The sequence below is a fragment of the Diceros bicornis genome, chromosome 14 (genome assembly GCF_020826845.1).
Source record: "Diceros bicornis minor isolate mBicDic1 chromosome 14, mDicBic1.mat.cur, whole genome shotgun sequence".
In the NCBI taxonomy this organism is placed as follows: domain Eukaryota; kingdom Metazoa; phylum Chordata; class Mammalia; order Perissodactyla; family Rhinocerotidae; genus Diceros; species Diceros bicornis.
The window spans coordinates 47,549,321-47,566,111 of NC_080753.1; the positions used below are offsets into that span (position 1 = coordinate 47,549,321).

Below are 16,791 nucleotides of genomic sequence, written 5' to 3' on the forward strand. Positions count from 1 at the left end.
GGATTGGCATGGATGTTAGATCAGGGCTGATCTTTCTCACCAAAAAAAAAAAAAAAAAAAGAATTCCAATTTTGCGTGACCTGGATGAGAACCCGCCTTTTCTTCATCGAGTCCATCCAGGGAAGCTAAACCATGTTCATCTGTTTCTGCCCTTTTTGCCTTTTACCTGTGTTTTTATGTGTCTTGTCATGTTGAAATACACTATTGATGATCTATAGATACATACTAATGTTATAGATGCATAGACATATTTTACATTTATGTGTTTGCAGGACTTTTCATTGTAGTTCTTGGAATTTACTTTTCTTGGAACAAAAACTTAGACACACAGGGCATTTGCTAACTATAGATTTGGAAAGGCAAAAGGGTGACTTGACATTCTGTTGGATATTAAGAGCAAGAATTGAGAAAGCAACTCCTCCTTTGATTTTGTAGGTATAGTACAAGAACGTTTAGCCATCCCTACGAATCAGTTTTTCATAGGAGTTTATATCACAGCAAATTTATTATCTTCTCTTTTGTTTTCCACCTGTTAAAGAACGTAAAAGGATTTCCTGCTGTCAGTGATACTGCTAGGGTTGGATTAGTTGGAGTTAAACACCATGTTTTCCATTGAAGTTGGGAGTGAGGATTATATTTGAAAGAGATCGTCAGGTTTGGTTTGTATTAGTTACATCTAAATAGGTGTATGTGAAATAACTGATAATTAAAAAAGGTGATACTTGTAACTCCAAGAAAAACACTTTTATTTTTTCTGATGCAGATTCTTGCTGAGCTAACATCTGTTGCCAGTCTTCCTCTATTTTGTATATGGGTTACTGCCACAGCATGGCCACTGAGGAGTGGTGTAGGTCCACTCCTGGGAACCAAACCTGGGCTGCTGAAGTGGAGTGCGCCCAACTTAACCACTAGGCCACTGGGGCTGGCCCAAGAAGAACACTTTTTTTTTTTTTTGAAATTTACATAAACATAATTTTATTTAATTATTCTTTTACCATAAAAAGCTTTTTATAGTAAGAAGAACACTTTTGATGAAGTCACCCATGGCTCTAAAATAGTCCATTCTTGTACATAAGCCCTTTAGTAAACATTTTCTGAATGCCTAGTAAAGGCCTGGAACTGTATTCCTTACAGAATAAAGTGTAAGCATGGTCTTCAGAGCCCTCTATTACCTGTTCTCTTCCCTGCCTTTCCTTTATCTGCATTTTCTTATTCTCCTAGTATGCTGACCAACCCCCCTTGCTCCTGAGAAGTGCTGTGACTGCAGAAGCTGTGGGTGCTGTGGGAGCAGCAGAAGGGAAGGCTTCCTGGAGGAGGTGACTTCTAAACTGAGATCATAAGGACTGAGGAGCAAGGGAAGGAGAGTTGGCCAAGGTCAGAAGCAGGGAGATTAGTTAAATGGCTGTTGGAGTTGTCCAGGTGAAATGAATGGTGGCCTGAATTAAGATAGATGTAGAGAAGGAAGCAAATGGACTCAAGATAGACTTAGGTAGAATGACTAGAGTGAGGAGATTGATTCTATTTAGGAGAGTGTAAGAGGGAGGTGCAGCATTCTGGTTTCTGGCCTGAACAGTTGGGTGGTCGAAGGGCTCTGCACTTAGATAAGAGAGCTAGCAAGAGGCACAGGTGAGGGGAAGATGATGAGCTCTGTTATGGACACAGTGAAATTTAGGTGCCTGTGGTTTGTCCAGATGAGGATTCCAGTAGGCATGGGGTTGTATTCCTGGGAATTCAGTAAAGACATCTGGCTGGAGAAAAAGATTTGGAAGTTTTCAGCTGGTATTTGGAGGCACAGGAGTAAGAGAGATCCCTTGGCATATAACGTGGTATGAGAAGAGAAACTGGCCTGGGGTGGCCCTCAGAAGGGCACCATCTTTGCAGGGGTGGGCGGCAGGAGGGCAGCTCTCAAAGGAGAGGGGTAAGGAGTGATCAGAAAGGTAAAGACAACCAAGAGAATTTGGTGTCAGGGAGTCAAGAAGAAATTGCAGAGAATAATGCACAGTGTCAAATGTTGCCAAGAGCTCATGGCAGGCCAAGACTGGATATGGCTCATTGGTGTTAGCAAACAGGGAGATATTGGTGACTTGGTCAGAGCAGTTGTTGTGGAGTGCTAGGGATATGTTGTGGTTTATGGCATGAAGGGGAGGTTAAGAAATGGGGTATGATTTTAGGGATTCTTTTTAAAATACAAATCCCGCACCCCCACCCCTTTCTCCTATGACTCCTATAGATGGGAGAATTAATAGGCACCGAAGAAGGGCTTGCTTACTTCTTGAAATTTTTTTAACCTGTAGTTGGTGATTTGTTTCTCGCCTTTGAAAACCATCGTCTAGTTTGCTGTTGAGTAGGCCAAGGTTTTTTTAAACAAGGAGGCACAGTTTCTTTGACTCTTGATCCATGTGGGAGTTTCCCTTTTATTATAAACACATCTTTTAGAGAAAGTGATTACATAATAGGAGCAGAAAATAGCTTAGCTCCTAGGAACCAGGCAGAAGCACAGATATTCCTATTTTGATGGTCCCCAGTCGTGCAACGGCCACCAGGCCTTGGGTCTCTCCACTCTTGGAGTTGTGACATTTGTGTTGATCCCATCTGGCCCTACAAGATCTCTGTTTTATAAAAGCTAAATGGTGATGTGTTTCATTTTCAACTTAAACTAAATTAAAATTAATTCTGTTTTGAGACTTCTGAGAATTTCATAACACACTCTGAGATAATTGGTCACACCCTGGGGTGTTGCATAAGAAAATAAAGCCCTGGTTCTGCATTTTCCATTGTCCCCAAAGATCTCATTCATTGTAGCATCTTAAATAGTAAGTAGTATTATTGGTGATAGGAAAGTGTATGTATTATTGGTGATAGGAAAGTGTATATGTTTATGGAGGGCACATTCTGTGGAGTGATAAAGTTTTTACTTACATCCACCAGGAAAGAAATTGTTCAAGTCAGATTTTTTGTTTAGGAGGCAACATAGGTTGTTGGGAAAAGAGGTGACTTGGGAGTCTGTTTCCCTCTCTCTCATTAAATAACCTTATTTAACCTCTCCATTTTACCCACTGGGAAAACACTGATGATATTTGTACTTACTGCCTCCTTAGTGATATGAAACAACCAAGTACAGTGTGTCGTATATGTGCATGTGCGTGCGTGTGTGTTTTTATGTGTGTGTGTATAGTTGCCTTTTTATACAAAAGATGACACTATAGTATCGTAGTATAATTTATTCATGCTCCATGCTGGTTGGGTGTATATTTCTGGATTAATTCTACTATTTCTAATGTGTATGTCTAAGAATTTTAAAATAAATAATGAGATTGAAAAAAAGATGTTAGAGTAATGAATGTAGCCACTTTAAAGCACAGTGATGAACTCAAATCTCATTTGGGAAGGAAGATGGGCTAATTGCATTTTTACCTTTAGGACAGGTTTTCGACATATAGGAGCTTATTATGTATTGGTAGGCCATCAGTGATTTGGGGGGGATTTCATCATGTATACGCTTTCTACTAAAGGATGTGCAAAGAATTTAGTCAACTCTAATTAGTACATTTGAGCTTTTCTCCTTGCTACTGTGTTGGGTAAACAGCTTAATGGAAAAAAAGATGATAATAGCACACATTGAGCATTTCGTGCTGGACAGGCACCGTGCTAATCACTTTACATGTATTAACTCATTTAATTTTGTGACAGTAGCTATATTATTATCCTCCTTTTATAGGAGAATTTGAGGGCCGGCCCCTTGGCTTAGCGGTTAAGTGCGTGCGCTCCGCTGTTGGCGGCCCGGGTTCGGATCCCGGGCGTGCACCGACGCACCGCTTCTCCAGCCATGCTGAGGCCGCGTCCCACATACAGCAACTAGAAGGATGTGCAACTATGATATACAACTATCTACTGGGGCTTTGGGGGAAAAAAATAAATAAAATTATAGGAGAATTTGAGATACAGATTAAATGACTTGGCTAAGGTTATATAGCTAGGAGGTGAGTTGGGTGGGATTCTTTCCCCAGCAGGCTGGCTTCAAACCTTGTGCTCTTAACTCCATACTCTAGCTGCTCTCATTTCTATTGATTAAACTTGTGTGCTTAATTCATCTGCATAACTCTCCTTTTTTACAGTAAATACTTGAAAATGTTAGTCTAGTGGCCAATAATAAATGAAAAGGTGCTCAACCAATAGTCAGGAAAATGCAAATTGAAATTAATGCAATACCAGTTTTTCACCATCTGATTGAAAAAATTAAACAGATTCATAGCATCTAGTGCTGCCAAGGGTGAAGAGTAAAGGATACATACTCATATGTGACTGGTGTGAGTAAAAAATTGCTTCAATTTGTAGAGAAAGTAATCTGGTCATATTTATTAAAATTTTAAATAACTATACTATTTGACCAAGGTCCTGGGAATTTATCTTACAGACATAAAATCACCAGCACATAAGAATATTGTACAAGGATTTTTTTTTTATGGTGCTATTTGTAATGGTGAATAAACTGGAACCACTTGGAAGTTGGAGAATGCTTGATTAAATTGTGTCACATACATAAGATTGGAGTTTTGGGAAACAAATAAACAAAAGCCTTTTCTTCCCTGCCTAGATGTAGAACCAATTGGAAATAAGACCCAAGAGACACACAGAGGGAGCAAAATATTCCTTATTAATGATAGAGCTGATTGACTACTTCCCTAGGGAGGAGGGAGTGAGGGGGTCAGAGTGAAGAGAAGGTGGAAATTCTCCTTACATATTTTTCCTCCTAGGGAACGGAGTGGAAATTATTTTACCCTTATGGAAATCTAAGGAGTGGAGTGTGTTTCCCCTCTGCAACATGTATTATGGAATATCATGCAGCTTTAAAAAGTATAAATTAGCTAAGTATGACTAAACTAAGTATGCAGCTTTAAAAAGTATAAATTAGCTAAATATTTAAGTGAAAAGTTGAGTTACATGGTAATTTTTATATCAAGATTATATTAAACAAAAGGAGTATATGGGTATATTTTTATAAACATAGACAAAGTATTAAAAAATATACTCCAATTTTCTAAGAAGAATGGTGGGCGGTGTGTTTAGAAGGTTGGGGATGGAGGGACTGTGTGGTTTTTTTCACTGCACATCTCTGTATTGTACAATTTGTTAAAATGAGCATTTATTAATTTTATAATAAAAAGAAATTAGATTAAAATAAAAACTGTGGCTTCTTTTGATTGACTTCATTTAGGTATAGTTTTACTAGATGTCTGGAAGAAGGATCTGAAGCTGTTTTAATATGCGTCATTCAGGCCTGGGAATACAGGATAATAGTTTGATTAGCTTGGATGACTTTTTCTTGCTTTATATGAATCACTTCATTTCCCTATTCATTTTTAAACTTTCTGCAAAAAGCTAGGCATGCAGTGTGCTAAACCGTTTTCATAGCTCTTCTGCCAGTTCACAAAGTAGAGTGTAATGGAGTGGTGAGTGTTAGGGAGACAAAATGTAGTCAGAATTGGTTAGCCAGCATATATGTAAAAAAGTATTAATCAATAAACAAGTCATAGTTCACGTGGGGCATGAAGTTTTTGAATCCATTTATAAGGTGGAAGGAGATCTATAGAGTTAGAAGACTCTGGCCATAGTCTCCCTGTGACTTCCCTCTATGGACCAGTTTCCTTAAGCACAAAATTAGGGGCTTGGGCCAGATAATTGCTAATAGTCTGAGATTCTCTTGTCTATTTTATGCCTGATTTAAAGTCTTTAATTACTCTAAAATATACTCACCAGACTGCCTCTTACCTCCCAGTTAGCAACAGGATAAGATGAAGCTGTGATTCTCAGACCTGGCTGCACATTAAAATCACTTGGGAACCTTTAAAAAAAGGTGACTGGCCTCTGCCCTCACCGATCCCCCCTAAACTCAGAGTGGCGCCCTAGAATCAGTCCTTTTTATTTTTTTATAATAAAATTATAAGATTTTTCCTGGTGGTTCCAGTGCTCAGTGTTGACAGCCATTGTCTTAGGGAGTCCTGCTCAATAGATAACTAGTGGGCAACGCAACATTGAGTAGTCTATGTAGCAGCTAGTTAGCTGACTTCACAGTTTGTAGCTAACCTAATACTCGTGGAGCTTTATAATTTATAAAGTACTTTCACCTTCCATTTAGAGCTCATTACAAACTTGAAATAGATGATGTTACGATCCCATATAATCTTGTAAGTGGTGGGAGACTCTTAGTTGAGGTTACTTTTCACTATGGAACCAGATTGAGAAAAGATGGCTCCAGGCCCAGCTGGGTGGACTTGGGTCACAAGAAAAAATTATACGTATATATATATATATATATATATATATATATATATATATATATACACACACACACACACACACACACACACACACCTATTGCTGGTGGTGATCTCCATCTTTGTTTAAAACTTGACATACCCAGGCCCTGGTCAAGATTTTCAAGTCATAATCAAAATTAATAATCAAAACCTCCCAAAAAAACAAAGTCCAGGAACAGATGGCTTCATGGGTGAATTTTACCACACATTTAAAGAAGAATTAATAGCAATCCTTCTCAAACTCTTCCAAAAAATAGTAGAAGAGGAAACAGCCAAACTCATTTTACGAGGCCAGCATCACCCTGATGCCAAAACCAGACAAGGACACCACAAGAAAAGAAAATTACAGGCCAATATCCCTGATGAATATAGATGCAAAAATCTTCGAGAAAATATTAGCAAACCAAATTCAACAATACATTAAAAAGACCATACACCACAATCACTTGGGATTTATCCCAAGGATGCAGGGATAGTTCAACATCTGCAAATCAATCAACGTGGTAAACCACATTAACAAAATGAAGGATAAAAATCACATGATCATCCAGCCATCCCACTACTGGGAATCTGTCCAACGAACCTGAAATCAACAATCCAAAGAGGCTTATGCACCCCTATGTTCATTGCAGCATTATTCACTATAGCCAAGACGTGGAAGCAACCTAAGTGTCCCTTGACTGATGATTGAATCAAGAAAATGTGGTATATATATATATATATATATATATATATACACACACAATGGAATACTACTCAGCCATAAAAAAAGACAAAATCGTCCCATTTGCAACAACACGGATGGGCCTGGAGGGTATTATGTTAAGTGAAGTAAGCCAGAAGGAGAAAGACAAACACCGTATGATCTCACTCATATGTGGAATATAAACCAACACATGGACAGAGAAAACTGTATTGTGGTTAGCAGGAGCAATGGGGGTGGGAGGTGGGCACAAGGGGTGAAGGGAGTCATACATATGGTGAGGGATAAACAAAAATGTACAACCCAAAATTTCACAATGTTAAAAACTATTAAAACATCAATAAAAAAATCATATGATCATTTCAATAGATGCAGAAAAAGCATTTGACAAAATTCAACATCTATTTATCATAAAAATTCTCAACAAAGTGAGTGTAGAGGGAACGCAACTCAACATAATAAAGACCGTATATAACAAGCCCACAGCTACCGCTATACTCAGTGGTGAAAAGCTAAAAGTTTTTCCTCTAAAATCAGGAAAAAGACAAGGATGCCCACTCTTGCCACTTTTATTCAACATAGTATTGGAAGTCCTAAGCAGAACAATTAGGCAAGAAAAAGAAATAAAAGGCATCTAAATCAGAAAGGAAGAAGTAAAGCTGTCACTATTTGCAGATGACATGATATTACATGTAGAAAACCCTCAAGACTCCACCAAAAAACTGTTAGAACTAATAAACGAGTTCAGGAAAGTTGCAGGATACAAAATCAATATACAGAAATTTGTTGTGTTTCTACACCAATAACAAACTATCAGAAAGAGAAATTAAAAACATAATCCTATTTACAATTGCATCAAAAAGAATAAGATATCTAGGAATAAATTTAACCAAGGAGGTTAAAGACCTATACACTGAAAACTATAAGACATTGATGAAAGAGATTGAAGATGATGAAAATAAATGCAAAGATATTCTGTGCTCGTGGATCAGAAGAATTAATATTGTTAAAATGTTCATACTACTCAAAGCAATCTACAACTTCAATGCAATCCCTGTCAAAATTCCAATGGCATTTTTCACAGAAAGAGAACAAACAATCCTAAAATTTGTATGGAATCACAGAAGACCTTGAATAGCCAAAGTAATCTTTTTTTTTTTAATATTTATTTATTTATTTATTTTTTTGTGAGGAAGATCAGCCTTGAGCTAACATCCATGCCAATCCTCCTCTTTTTGCTGAGGAAGACCAGCTCTGAGCTAACATCTATTGCCAATCCTCCTCCTTTCGTTCCCCCAAAGCCCCAGTAGATAGTTGTATGTCATAGTTGCACATCCTTCTAGTTGCTGTATGTGGGACGCAGCCTCAGCATGGCCGGAGAAGTGGTGCATTGGTGCGCGCCCGGGATCCGAACCCGGGCCGCCAGTAGCAGAGCGCGTGCACTTAACCACTAAGCCACGGGGCGGCCCAGCCAAAGTAATCTTAAGAAAGAAGAACACAGCTGGAGGCATCATGCTCCTGATTTCAAACTATACTACAAAGCTATCATAATCAAAACATATGGTGTTGACATAAAAACAGACACATAGATCAATGGAAAAGAATAGAGAGCCCAGAAATAAACCGGTGCATATATGGTCAGTTAATCTATGACAGAGGAGCCAAGAGTATACAATGGGGAAAGGACAGTCTCCTCAATAAATGGTGTTGGGAAAACTCTACAGCCACATGCAAAAGAATGAAACTGGACCACTTCTTGCACCATACACAAAAATTAACTCAAAATGGATTAAAGACTTGAATGTAAGACCTGAAACCATACCATAAAACTCCTGGAAGAAAACATAGGTGGTAAGCTCCTTGACATCACTCTGAGTAACAATTTTTTGAATTTGACACCAAAAGCAAAGGCAACAAAAGCAAAAATAAATAAGTGGGACTAAAAAGCTTCTGCACAGCAAAGTAAACCATTAACAAAATGAAAGGGCAGCCTATAGATTAGGAGAAAATATTTGCAAATTATATATCTGATAAGGGGTTAATATCTGAAATATATAGAGAACTCATACAACTAAATAGCAAAAAAAACAAACAATCCAATTAAAAAGTGGGCAGATGATCTGAAAAGACATTTTTTAAAGAAGAAATACAGATGGCCAATAGGCACATGAAAAGATGCTCATCACTAATCATCAGGGAAATGCAAATCAAAACCACAATGAGATATCACCTCACACCTATTAAATGGCTATTATCAAAAAGGCAAAAAATAACAAATGTTGGTGAGGATGTAGAGAAAAGAGAACCCTGGGCACTGTTGGTGGCAATGTAAACTGGTGCAGCCACTATGGAAAACAGTTGGGAGGTTCCTCAAAAAATTAAAAATAGAAATACCATATGATCCAGAAATTCTACTTCTGGGTATTTATTCAAAGGAAATAAAAACTCTAACTCGAAAAGATATCTGCACTCTCATGTCCATTACAGCATTATTTACGGTAGCTAAGACATGGGAGCAACCTAATTGTCCACTGATGGATGAATGTATAAAGAATATGTGGTATATATACAGTGGAATATTATTCAGCTATAAAAAAGAAGGAAATCTTTCTATTTGTGACAACATGGATGGACCTTGAGGGCATTATGCTAAGTGAAATAAGTCCAACAGGAAAAGACAAATACTGTATGATCTCACTTATATGTGGAATCTTAAAAAAAAAAAACAAAAACGAACAGAACTCATAGATACAGAGAACAGATTGGTGGTTGTCTGAGGTGGGGGGTGGGAGTGGGCATAATGGGTGAAAGGTCAAAAGGTACAAACTACTAGTTATACAATAAATAAGTCATGGGATGTATAATGTACAGCATGGTGACTATAGTCAATAATAATACCATACTGTATTGTATATTTGAAAGTTGCTAAGCCATCTTAAAATTTCTCATCACAAGAAAAAAATGTGTAACTATGTCTGATAATGAATGTTAATTTGACTTATTGTGTTGATCATTTCACAATATGTATATAATTATCAAATCATTATGTTGTATACCTGAAACCAATATAATGTTATATGTCAATTATTTCTCAATTAAAAAAAAAAGAAAAGGTTATAAAGTCTCTCCAAACATTGCACTTCCTTGTTCAGGGGTGTTTCCTCCAGCAGTGTGTGTCCCCCCCACCCTGCTGGAAGTCCAGAGTTCCTCACTCAGACCTTATTCCTAGATGGACCTATCTGACCTCCTGCACCCCATTTTACTGCCATCCCACATCCAAGGCTGTTGGGAAGTTACTGGAAAGTGCACTGGACGGGAGTCAGGGCACCTTAGTTCTAATCCCGGCTCCGACACTCAGTGGCTGTGTGGCCACACCCAGGCCAAATCATTGACAATCTCTGTGCTCCTCTTTCCTCATCCGGAAAATGAGATGTTGGAATTACACCAGAAGGTTGAATTGAATGAATCATCACGTAGTGGCTAAGCAGATGGACTCTGGAACCAGACTTCCTGAGTTTAAATTCCAGTGTTGCCACGTACTTAGGTGTATGATTTTTGGGAAAAATTCTTAACCTCTCTGTGACTTAATTTACTTGTTTATAAAATGAATGCCTTAAAGAGCCTCAAAGACTTGTGAATATTAAAGGAATTATCAGGCAGAAGGATTTAGATCAGTGCCTGGGAGGTAATAAGCACCCTAAATGCTAGCTACTATTATTGTTTTGTTATTTTTATTATTGTTATTAACATTTTTAACTGGCTAACAATGGAATTAATTCTAATGGGGAAATTATATCTCCAGAGGAGGTGGGTGACAACATGTTTGTGAACAGGGTTTTTCAGGACTCCTCAAATGGTCCTGAATTCTATTCAGTCTTTGCTGCTTTCTTGGCCAAAGATTTCAAGAATATGACATATGGGGTGGGAGGCAAGCTGGAGGCAGATCCTTAAAAGATATCACCTACATATTTGAAGGCTTGTCCTTTGCCATGGCTGAAGAAACAGCATAAACATTTTTTCCCCTTTTATCCAATGGAGTCAGTTTTTAAAGGATTTTAACTCTAAATCATAACTGATACATGATGTGATATTTACAGAATAAGATAAGCCACAAGTCTTCTTGTACAATTTAAACTCTAACCAAGTAAATAGGATTCTTTCCTGAGAATTAAGAGAGGGATTATCTCATTCCAGAGAGACTGGATGACTTCCTCTGAACTGGTGGAAGGAGGCTTGTTATGTGAGTATACAAACTCCAGAGAGAAAGTTTGTGCAAGCCTCAAAGAAGAATTGTTGGAGTGGATTTTGAGCCCAGCAGCTTAATCCAAGGCTCCCCCTGTACCAGACTGAGACCTTGAGAGGCAATCACAGGCAATGACTAAGCATTTCAGTGTAACTCATGGTGCCGCCCTATAGCTGGGTGTGTTGGGGCCATTACTTTGCGTCTTAGTTTCCTCAGTGGTACATTGACGGTTATTGGGAAGATAAAATGAGATAATAGATGTGAAGCGTTTAGAACGACAGTCAACACTTGTTGAGCTCAATAAACACACATGCTCAATAAATGACGATTGTTATTACTTAAAAGTTGTGTGTTTGAAACAAAAGCTAAGGGATAATGAACTTTCTCAACATGTATAGACCCATTATAGGCTAATGAGCTTTTGACAGAGGTAGGAGCAGGGGGGCAGGGGCAGCATCTGGGAAGCCCCTCGTAGGAGCTGTTTGTAGTGGGCTGAGAGATACCTCCAGGCGAGTGGGGCGCTCCAGCTTATGCTAAGACGCACGGTGTCCCTCACAGCCTTTGGTTTGGGTCTTCTGACTTTTTACCTGTAGGAACAAGGAAAATGAAGTCTGTTTCATTCCATGTGTTTGAGTAAAGGATTTGTATTGGGCAGTGTTATGGGCTGAATTGTGTTCCGCCCAAATCCACATATTGAAGTCCTAAGCCCTAGTACCTCAGACTGTGACTTTATTTGGAGATAGTGTCTTTAAAGAGGTAATTAAGTTAAAGTGAGATCATTAGGGTGGACCCCAATGAAAAGAGGAAATTTGGACACCGACATAGAGAGAAGACCACATGAAGACACAGGGAGAAGATGGCCATCTACAAGCCAAGGAGAGAGGCTTCAGAAGAAACCAACCCATTGACACCTTGAATTCAGACCTGTAGCCTCCAGAATTGTGAGACAATCAAGTTCTATTGTTTAAGCCCCCCAGTCTGTAGTACTTTGTTATGGCAGCCCCAGCAAATTAATACGGGCAGCTACTAAATTCTCCCTGAATGATAGTATTTCTGGGGAAAATGTTGGGAGTTGAGAGGAAGCGGTACAATATAATGAGTGAGAACTCAGGCCAGGTTTTAACTCCTGGCTCTGCCACTCACTAGTTTTGTGAAATCAGCCTTTGTATTCAACCATTTTATTTTTCCTTTTCCTCCGATGTAAAGTCGGAGTAAGCTACTTCATAAAGTTGTTGTAAAGCTTAAACTGAATCATTTATGTCAGGTTTATCACTGTGCCCGACACATGGCCAGCACCCAGTAAATGGCATTTATTGTTATGATGAGACGAAATATCAATTGGAAGCTTGTTCGCTTATAAATTATACACATTGATTATCAATCTTAAATAATATTTGCTTATCTACAAGCTTGGAAAAATGAGCTCATGACAGATGTGGAAGCATTTCTTGCTGACATTCCAAGGAGTCTGGAATGAAAGCATAACAAGGATCTCTTTGAAAGTGCAGGGTAGCTGGAGAGTGTGGGACAAACACTTTTTGTTCTGAGGGACAGAAAGGATAGCATTTTTCATACTCTGGCCCAGCCGCATTTATGTGTAGGGGGCAATGCAAAAGAGCACTGTTTGTGGAGGAGGAACGGCTTGCCTTTAAATAAGGAATTGTTTAATTAGATCGGTTATGTCTTGGAGCATATAAGGCAGCGTTGCTGAGGAAAACATTCCATGCCTGGACGGTTGCCTGCGCCTCATTGGTGAGCCTCTGATAAACCACTGTGGTAGAGGAAATAATTTTGGACTGTTAATATTTGCTATTTGTTAAAAATAGCCTGCTCGCCTCTCTTCATTAGGTGGAAGGCAATGTTTTTGCTCCTGGCAAAGTTCGTGTTTTTGAGGGAAGAATATGAAGGCCATGGAACAGAAATCCCCAAATAATGCAATTCTAGCAGCACATTAGAGCAGAAAGATTTGAGGCTTACATCTGAAAATGGCAGGACAGTGTGATTGTGCTTTGGTGAAATAAGAAGTCAAAACCTTGGGCTTGTGTTTTATTTCCTTTCAGTGACTTGGAAATCTTGCGCAAGAGCTGTGGAAATTGAGCTCCTGCTGAAGCCGAGTTATGTCAGTCTTGCTTGTGTTGGAGAGTCTGATGAAAACAGCTGTGCTCTCCTGTTTCCTTATGCATAAGGGCCCACACAATGCTTTAATTGTGGAGCACGTATCGTTGGAGATCATGAATGAAAATGCAGCTTTCTCTGCTGCTCTGAAGGGAGGGGATCAGGAGGAAAGTAAAAAGCTTGCACATGTTCCTTTTAAACATGGAGAGTTTATTAAAGAGCATCATGGTACGCGTTTTCATTCTCTTTGGCCATCCACATTGTTACTCTTGACATTTTGCTGCCTACAGAAAGTGTGTTTTCCTTTAAGATGAAACTTTATAGGTTGACTTCTATTTATGACTAACTCCTCCCTAAACTTTATTTGTAGCGGTGCTAAGAAATGCAACCCTGAGGACAGAGTAAGTAGAATAAAATAAGGACTTTGATGAGTTTCTTAGAGTGCCCTGATAGTGTGTGTGTGTGTGTGTGTGTGTGTGTGTGTGTGTGTGTGTGTATGTGGTGAGCGCATGGGAAATTCCAAGTGGAATTTACAATCACAAATTGTAAGAGAAATTTGCCTAGATTCCGTCACCCTGATTAAACAGCCATATTCAATTCTGCATGTTATCTTTCCCTTTTTCCATATGCCACTATTGTTTTTTTAACGTAGTTGTAAATGTGCGTACAATTTTATATTCTACTTTTTATTACTTATAGCAAATATTTCTCATTTTATTATCGGCACTTTATAATGACCGTTTTTAATACTATTATATTGAATGGGTTTACCATTAATTACTATCCCTCCGTTGTCCTATATTTAGGTACATTTTACTTCATTTTGTCTTATAAATAATACCTCAACATTTTTTCAGCATTTAGCTTTTTATCATCCAATGAATAAATTTCCAGGAATTGATCAAAAGTATGGCTTATAGCAAATAGTACCATATTCCTTTCAAAAAGGATTACAATGCCCGGTGCACCCTTTAGTTTTCCTATGTTAACCAGTGTCTTTACTAATTGTTGAACTTTTAGATTCCTTCTTCTTGCTACTAGAAATAGTACTGAGGTGAATATTTTTTTGTACAAAAATTTTGTGCACGTTTCTAATAGTGGCAATAATAGTGGGTTTAAAATTTACAGCCACAGACATAGATATGCAAAAAATGTAGCTGTTTAATTTCTCCCTACTCAGTATTCAAGCTAAACTAGTATTTAGTAGTCAAGCTAAATTACCAGTTTTAGGCAGCTCCCCTCCTGTTTAAGACTGGTTACGTTTGTCTTCCTCTACATCTGGAAACGAGCTAAGCCCTAAGGGGTCCACAGACCTGCATGGCCTTGGTGAAGGCATCGAGTCCCTGTGCCATTGAGGCCTTGCTGGCCTCTGATCTAGTGGAGCGCCTCCTTGTGGTCTTGGGCATGGCCTCTTGCTGCTGCATCATCTGTTGTTCCCTGCAGCCCCTTCTATGACTCCTGGTGGCAGGTTCGCACTCAACGTTCTCCTCAATCCCACTGCAAGACCTTCTCAGGCCTGTTAGCTCTCAGCAGTTCTCTCTGCTGTTCCCAGAGCCCGGGAGAGGGCTCCGTGTCATGCCTTAGTCCCTATACTTCCTCACCCTCTCAGCCTCCTGGAAACAGTGCTTCTCTACGGGGCTGGCCGTCTCCCTGGGCTGCATTCTGAGAAGTCCAGCAACCATCTCTTCTGTGACACCTGCGTCGTTCCTCCAGATGTCTGTAGGGATCCTGTCAGTATCTGTGGTCTCAGCACCTTCGCTGTCAGCCCTCCACCCCCATGTCTAAGCGCTAGTCCTGCTCCACTGAATGCCTCCTTCAGCTCACTGGCCAAACTCTTTATCTCTTTCTTTGGGCAGAAAAATAACCCTTTCATCACTAAGAACTTTTCTTCCTTCCATGACTGTGGTAGACGTTCCATGCTTTAAATTCTTCGGCTTTGCTTTTGATCTATGAAGCCAAGTTTTTAGAAGTAAAAAGAAAAAAATATCTTGCCTAAATCTCCAGAGATTGCTTTGACTTTCAGATTTCTCTCTGCTTTAAGTTTACAAAACTCTACTCAGGGGCTGGAAAACCCAGAGATTGACTCTTTGTCCCAAGCTGCATTGCCTCTCCCTGTGGAAGAAAGGACACATGGAAAACTCTGGCAAATGTCTGACTGTGGGGCGGAAAAGGGAATCAGTGCAGGGGCAGCAGGGAGGAGGCTGACTGGGGAAGTCACTTCTTAACAGCTCAACAGTAGTTACGGCACATTGAGTTTACTCTACACCCAATTTGTGTGTTAGTTTAGTTGATGTAGAGTAATATTAATAGCAAGTGCTTATCAGTACCAAGCACTGTTTCAAGTGATCTTATATATTTTCTTTAGACCTCAGAACAACCCTGTGGAGTACTACTACTATTATTACCTCCATCACATGGACTAGGAGCCAAGATGTGGTGAGCTTTTGTAATTCTCCCACCACTAAGTGGTGGCGCTGGGTCTTGCAGCCAAGTAGTCTGGCTGTATATTAACTCTGCTGTAACCACTGGATCTGTCGCTGGTCATGGGGTGGAAGGTCACAAATACTTAGTTTGATTATTATTGAAGGTAGATCTGTTTCTCTTGTAATTGTTATAATTTGATTCTCTTCTTATAGGAGTTTGATCATTTCATAAAAGGTGGTTCTTTTCCTATTTAGGAAGACAGGATGTCTTTGTTGTTTTGGTTTGTTTCTATACTTATTACCTCACTCACTTAGGTGTCTCTCTGATGTGGATAAAGAGACCTTTTCAGTTTCAACTGCTTGCAGTCACTAGAGTTTAATATCTTTATCATCTCAGGCCAGTGATTTGCTTTCCAGAGTTGTATAATTTTTAAAACCTGTTTGTTATGGAAAAGTTCAAACATACACAAAAGTGGAGAGATTAGTAGAGTGAATTTTCATGTGCCCATGAAAAATTCAGCTTCAATAGTTTTCAACGCATGGCCAATCTTGTTTCATCTATACCAGGATTTCTTAACCTTGGCATTAGTGACATTTTGGGCCAGAAAATTCTTTGTTCTGGAGGCTGTCCTGTGCCTTTTAGGATGTTTAGCAGTATCGCTGGCCTTTACCCACTAAATGCCAGCAGCACAAACCCCCCTGCCACTTTCTAGTTATGACAACCAAAAATGTCTCCTGGGGGGCAAATCATCACCAGTTGAGAACCACTGATTTGTAATCATTCCACTCTCCCCATCCCTTCAAGATTATTTGGAAGCAGATCAAATCATCAAATCAAACCCATTTCAAAATGTATTTCTAAAAGATAATGCCTTCAATTTTGTTGGCCCTTTGGAGAGGAAAGGAGCAAAGATTTAATTCTTTTCCTATCCGAATTGTTGTCATGGCAGCTAGCCACTCTTGGCCGCAGAGATGGTCATAGTTCCTACC

The 16,791-nt window shown here is 39.2% G+C and overlaps 1 protein-coding gene across 3 annotated transcripts in view; it reads left to right on the top strand.

Annotated features, from left to right (window-relative positions):
* Window positions 1-16,791, top strand: part of MBOAT1 (membrane bound O-acyltransferase domain containing 1) — a 106,522-nt gene that overhangs the window by 40,893 nt on the left and 48,838 nt on the right. Inside the window, exon 1 of one of the 3 annotated variants that reach the window (XM_058555178.1) lies at window positions 13,324-13,606. The exons of the other annotated variants lie outside the window; for them this stretch is intronic. Coding sequence (XP_058411161.1) covers window positions 13,565-13,606 — 42 coding nt within the window. The 5' untranslated portion in view covers window positions 13,324-13,564. Of the gene's footprint in view, window positions 1-13,323; window positions 13,607-16,791 lie in introns of those variants that run through there. 3 annotated transcript variants of the gene reach the window in all.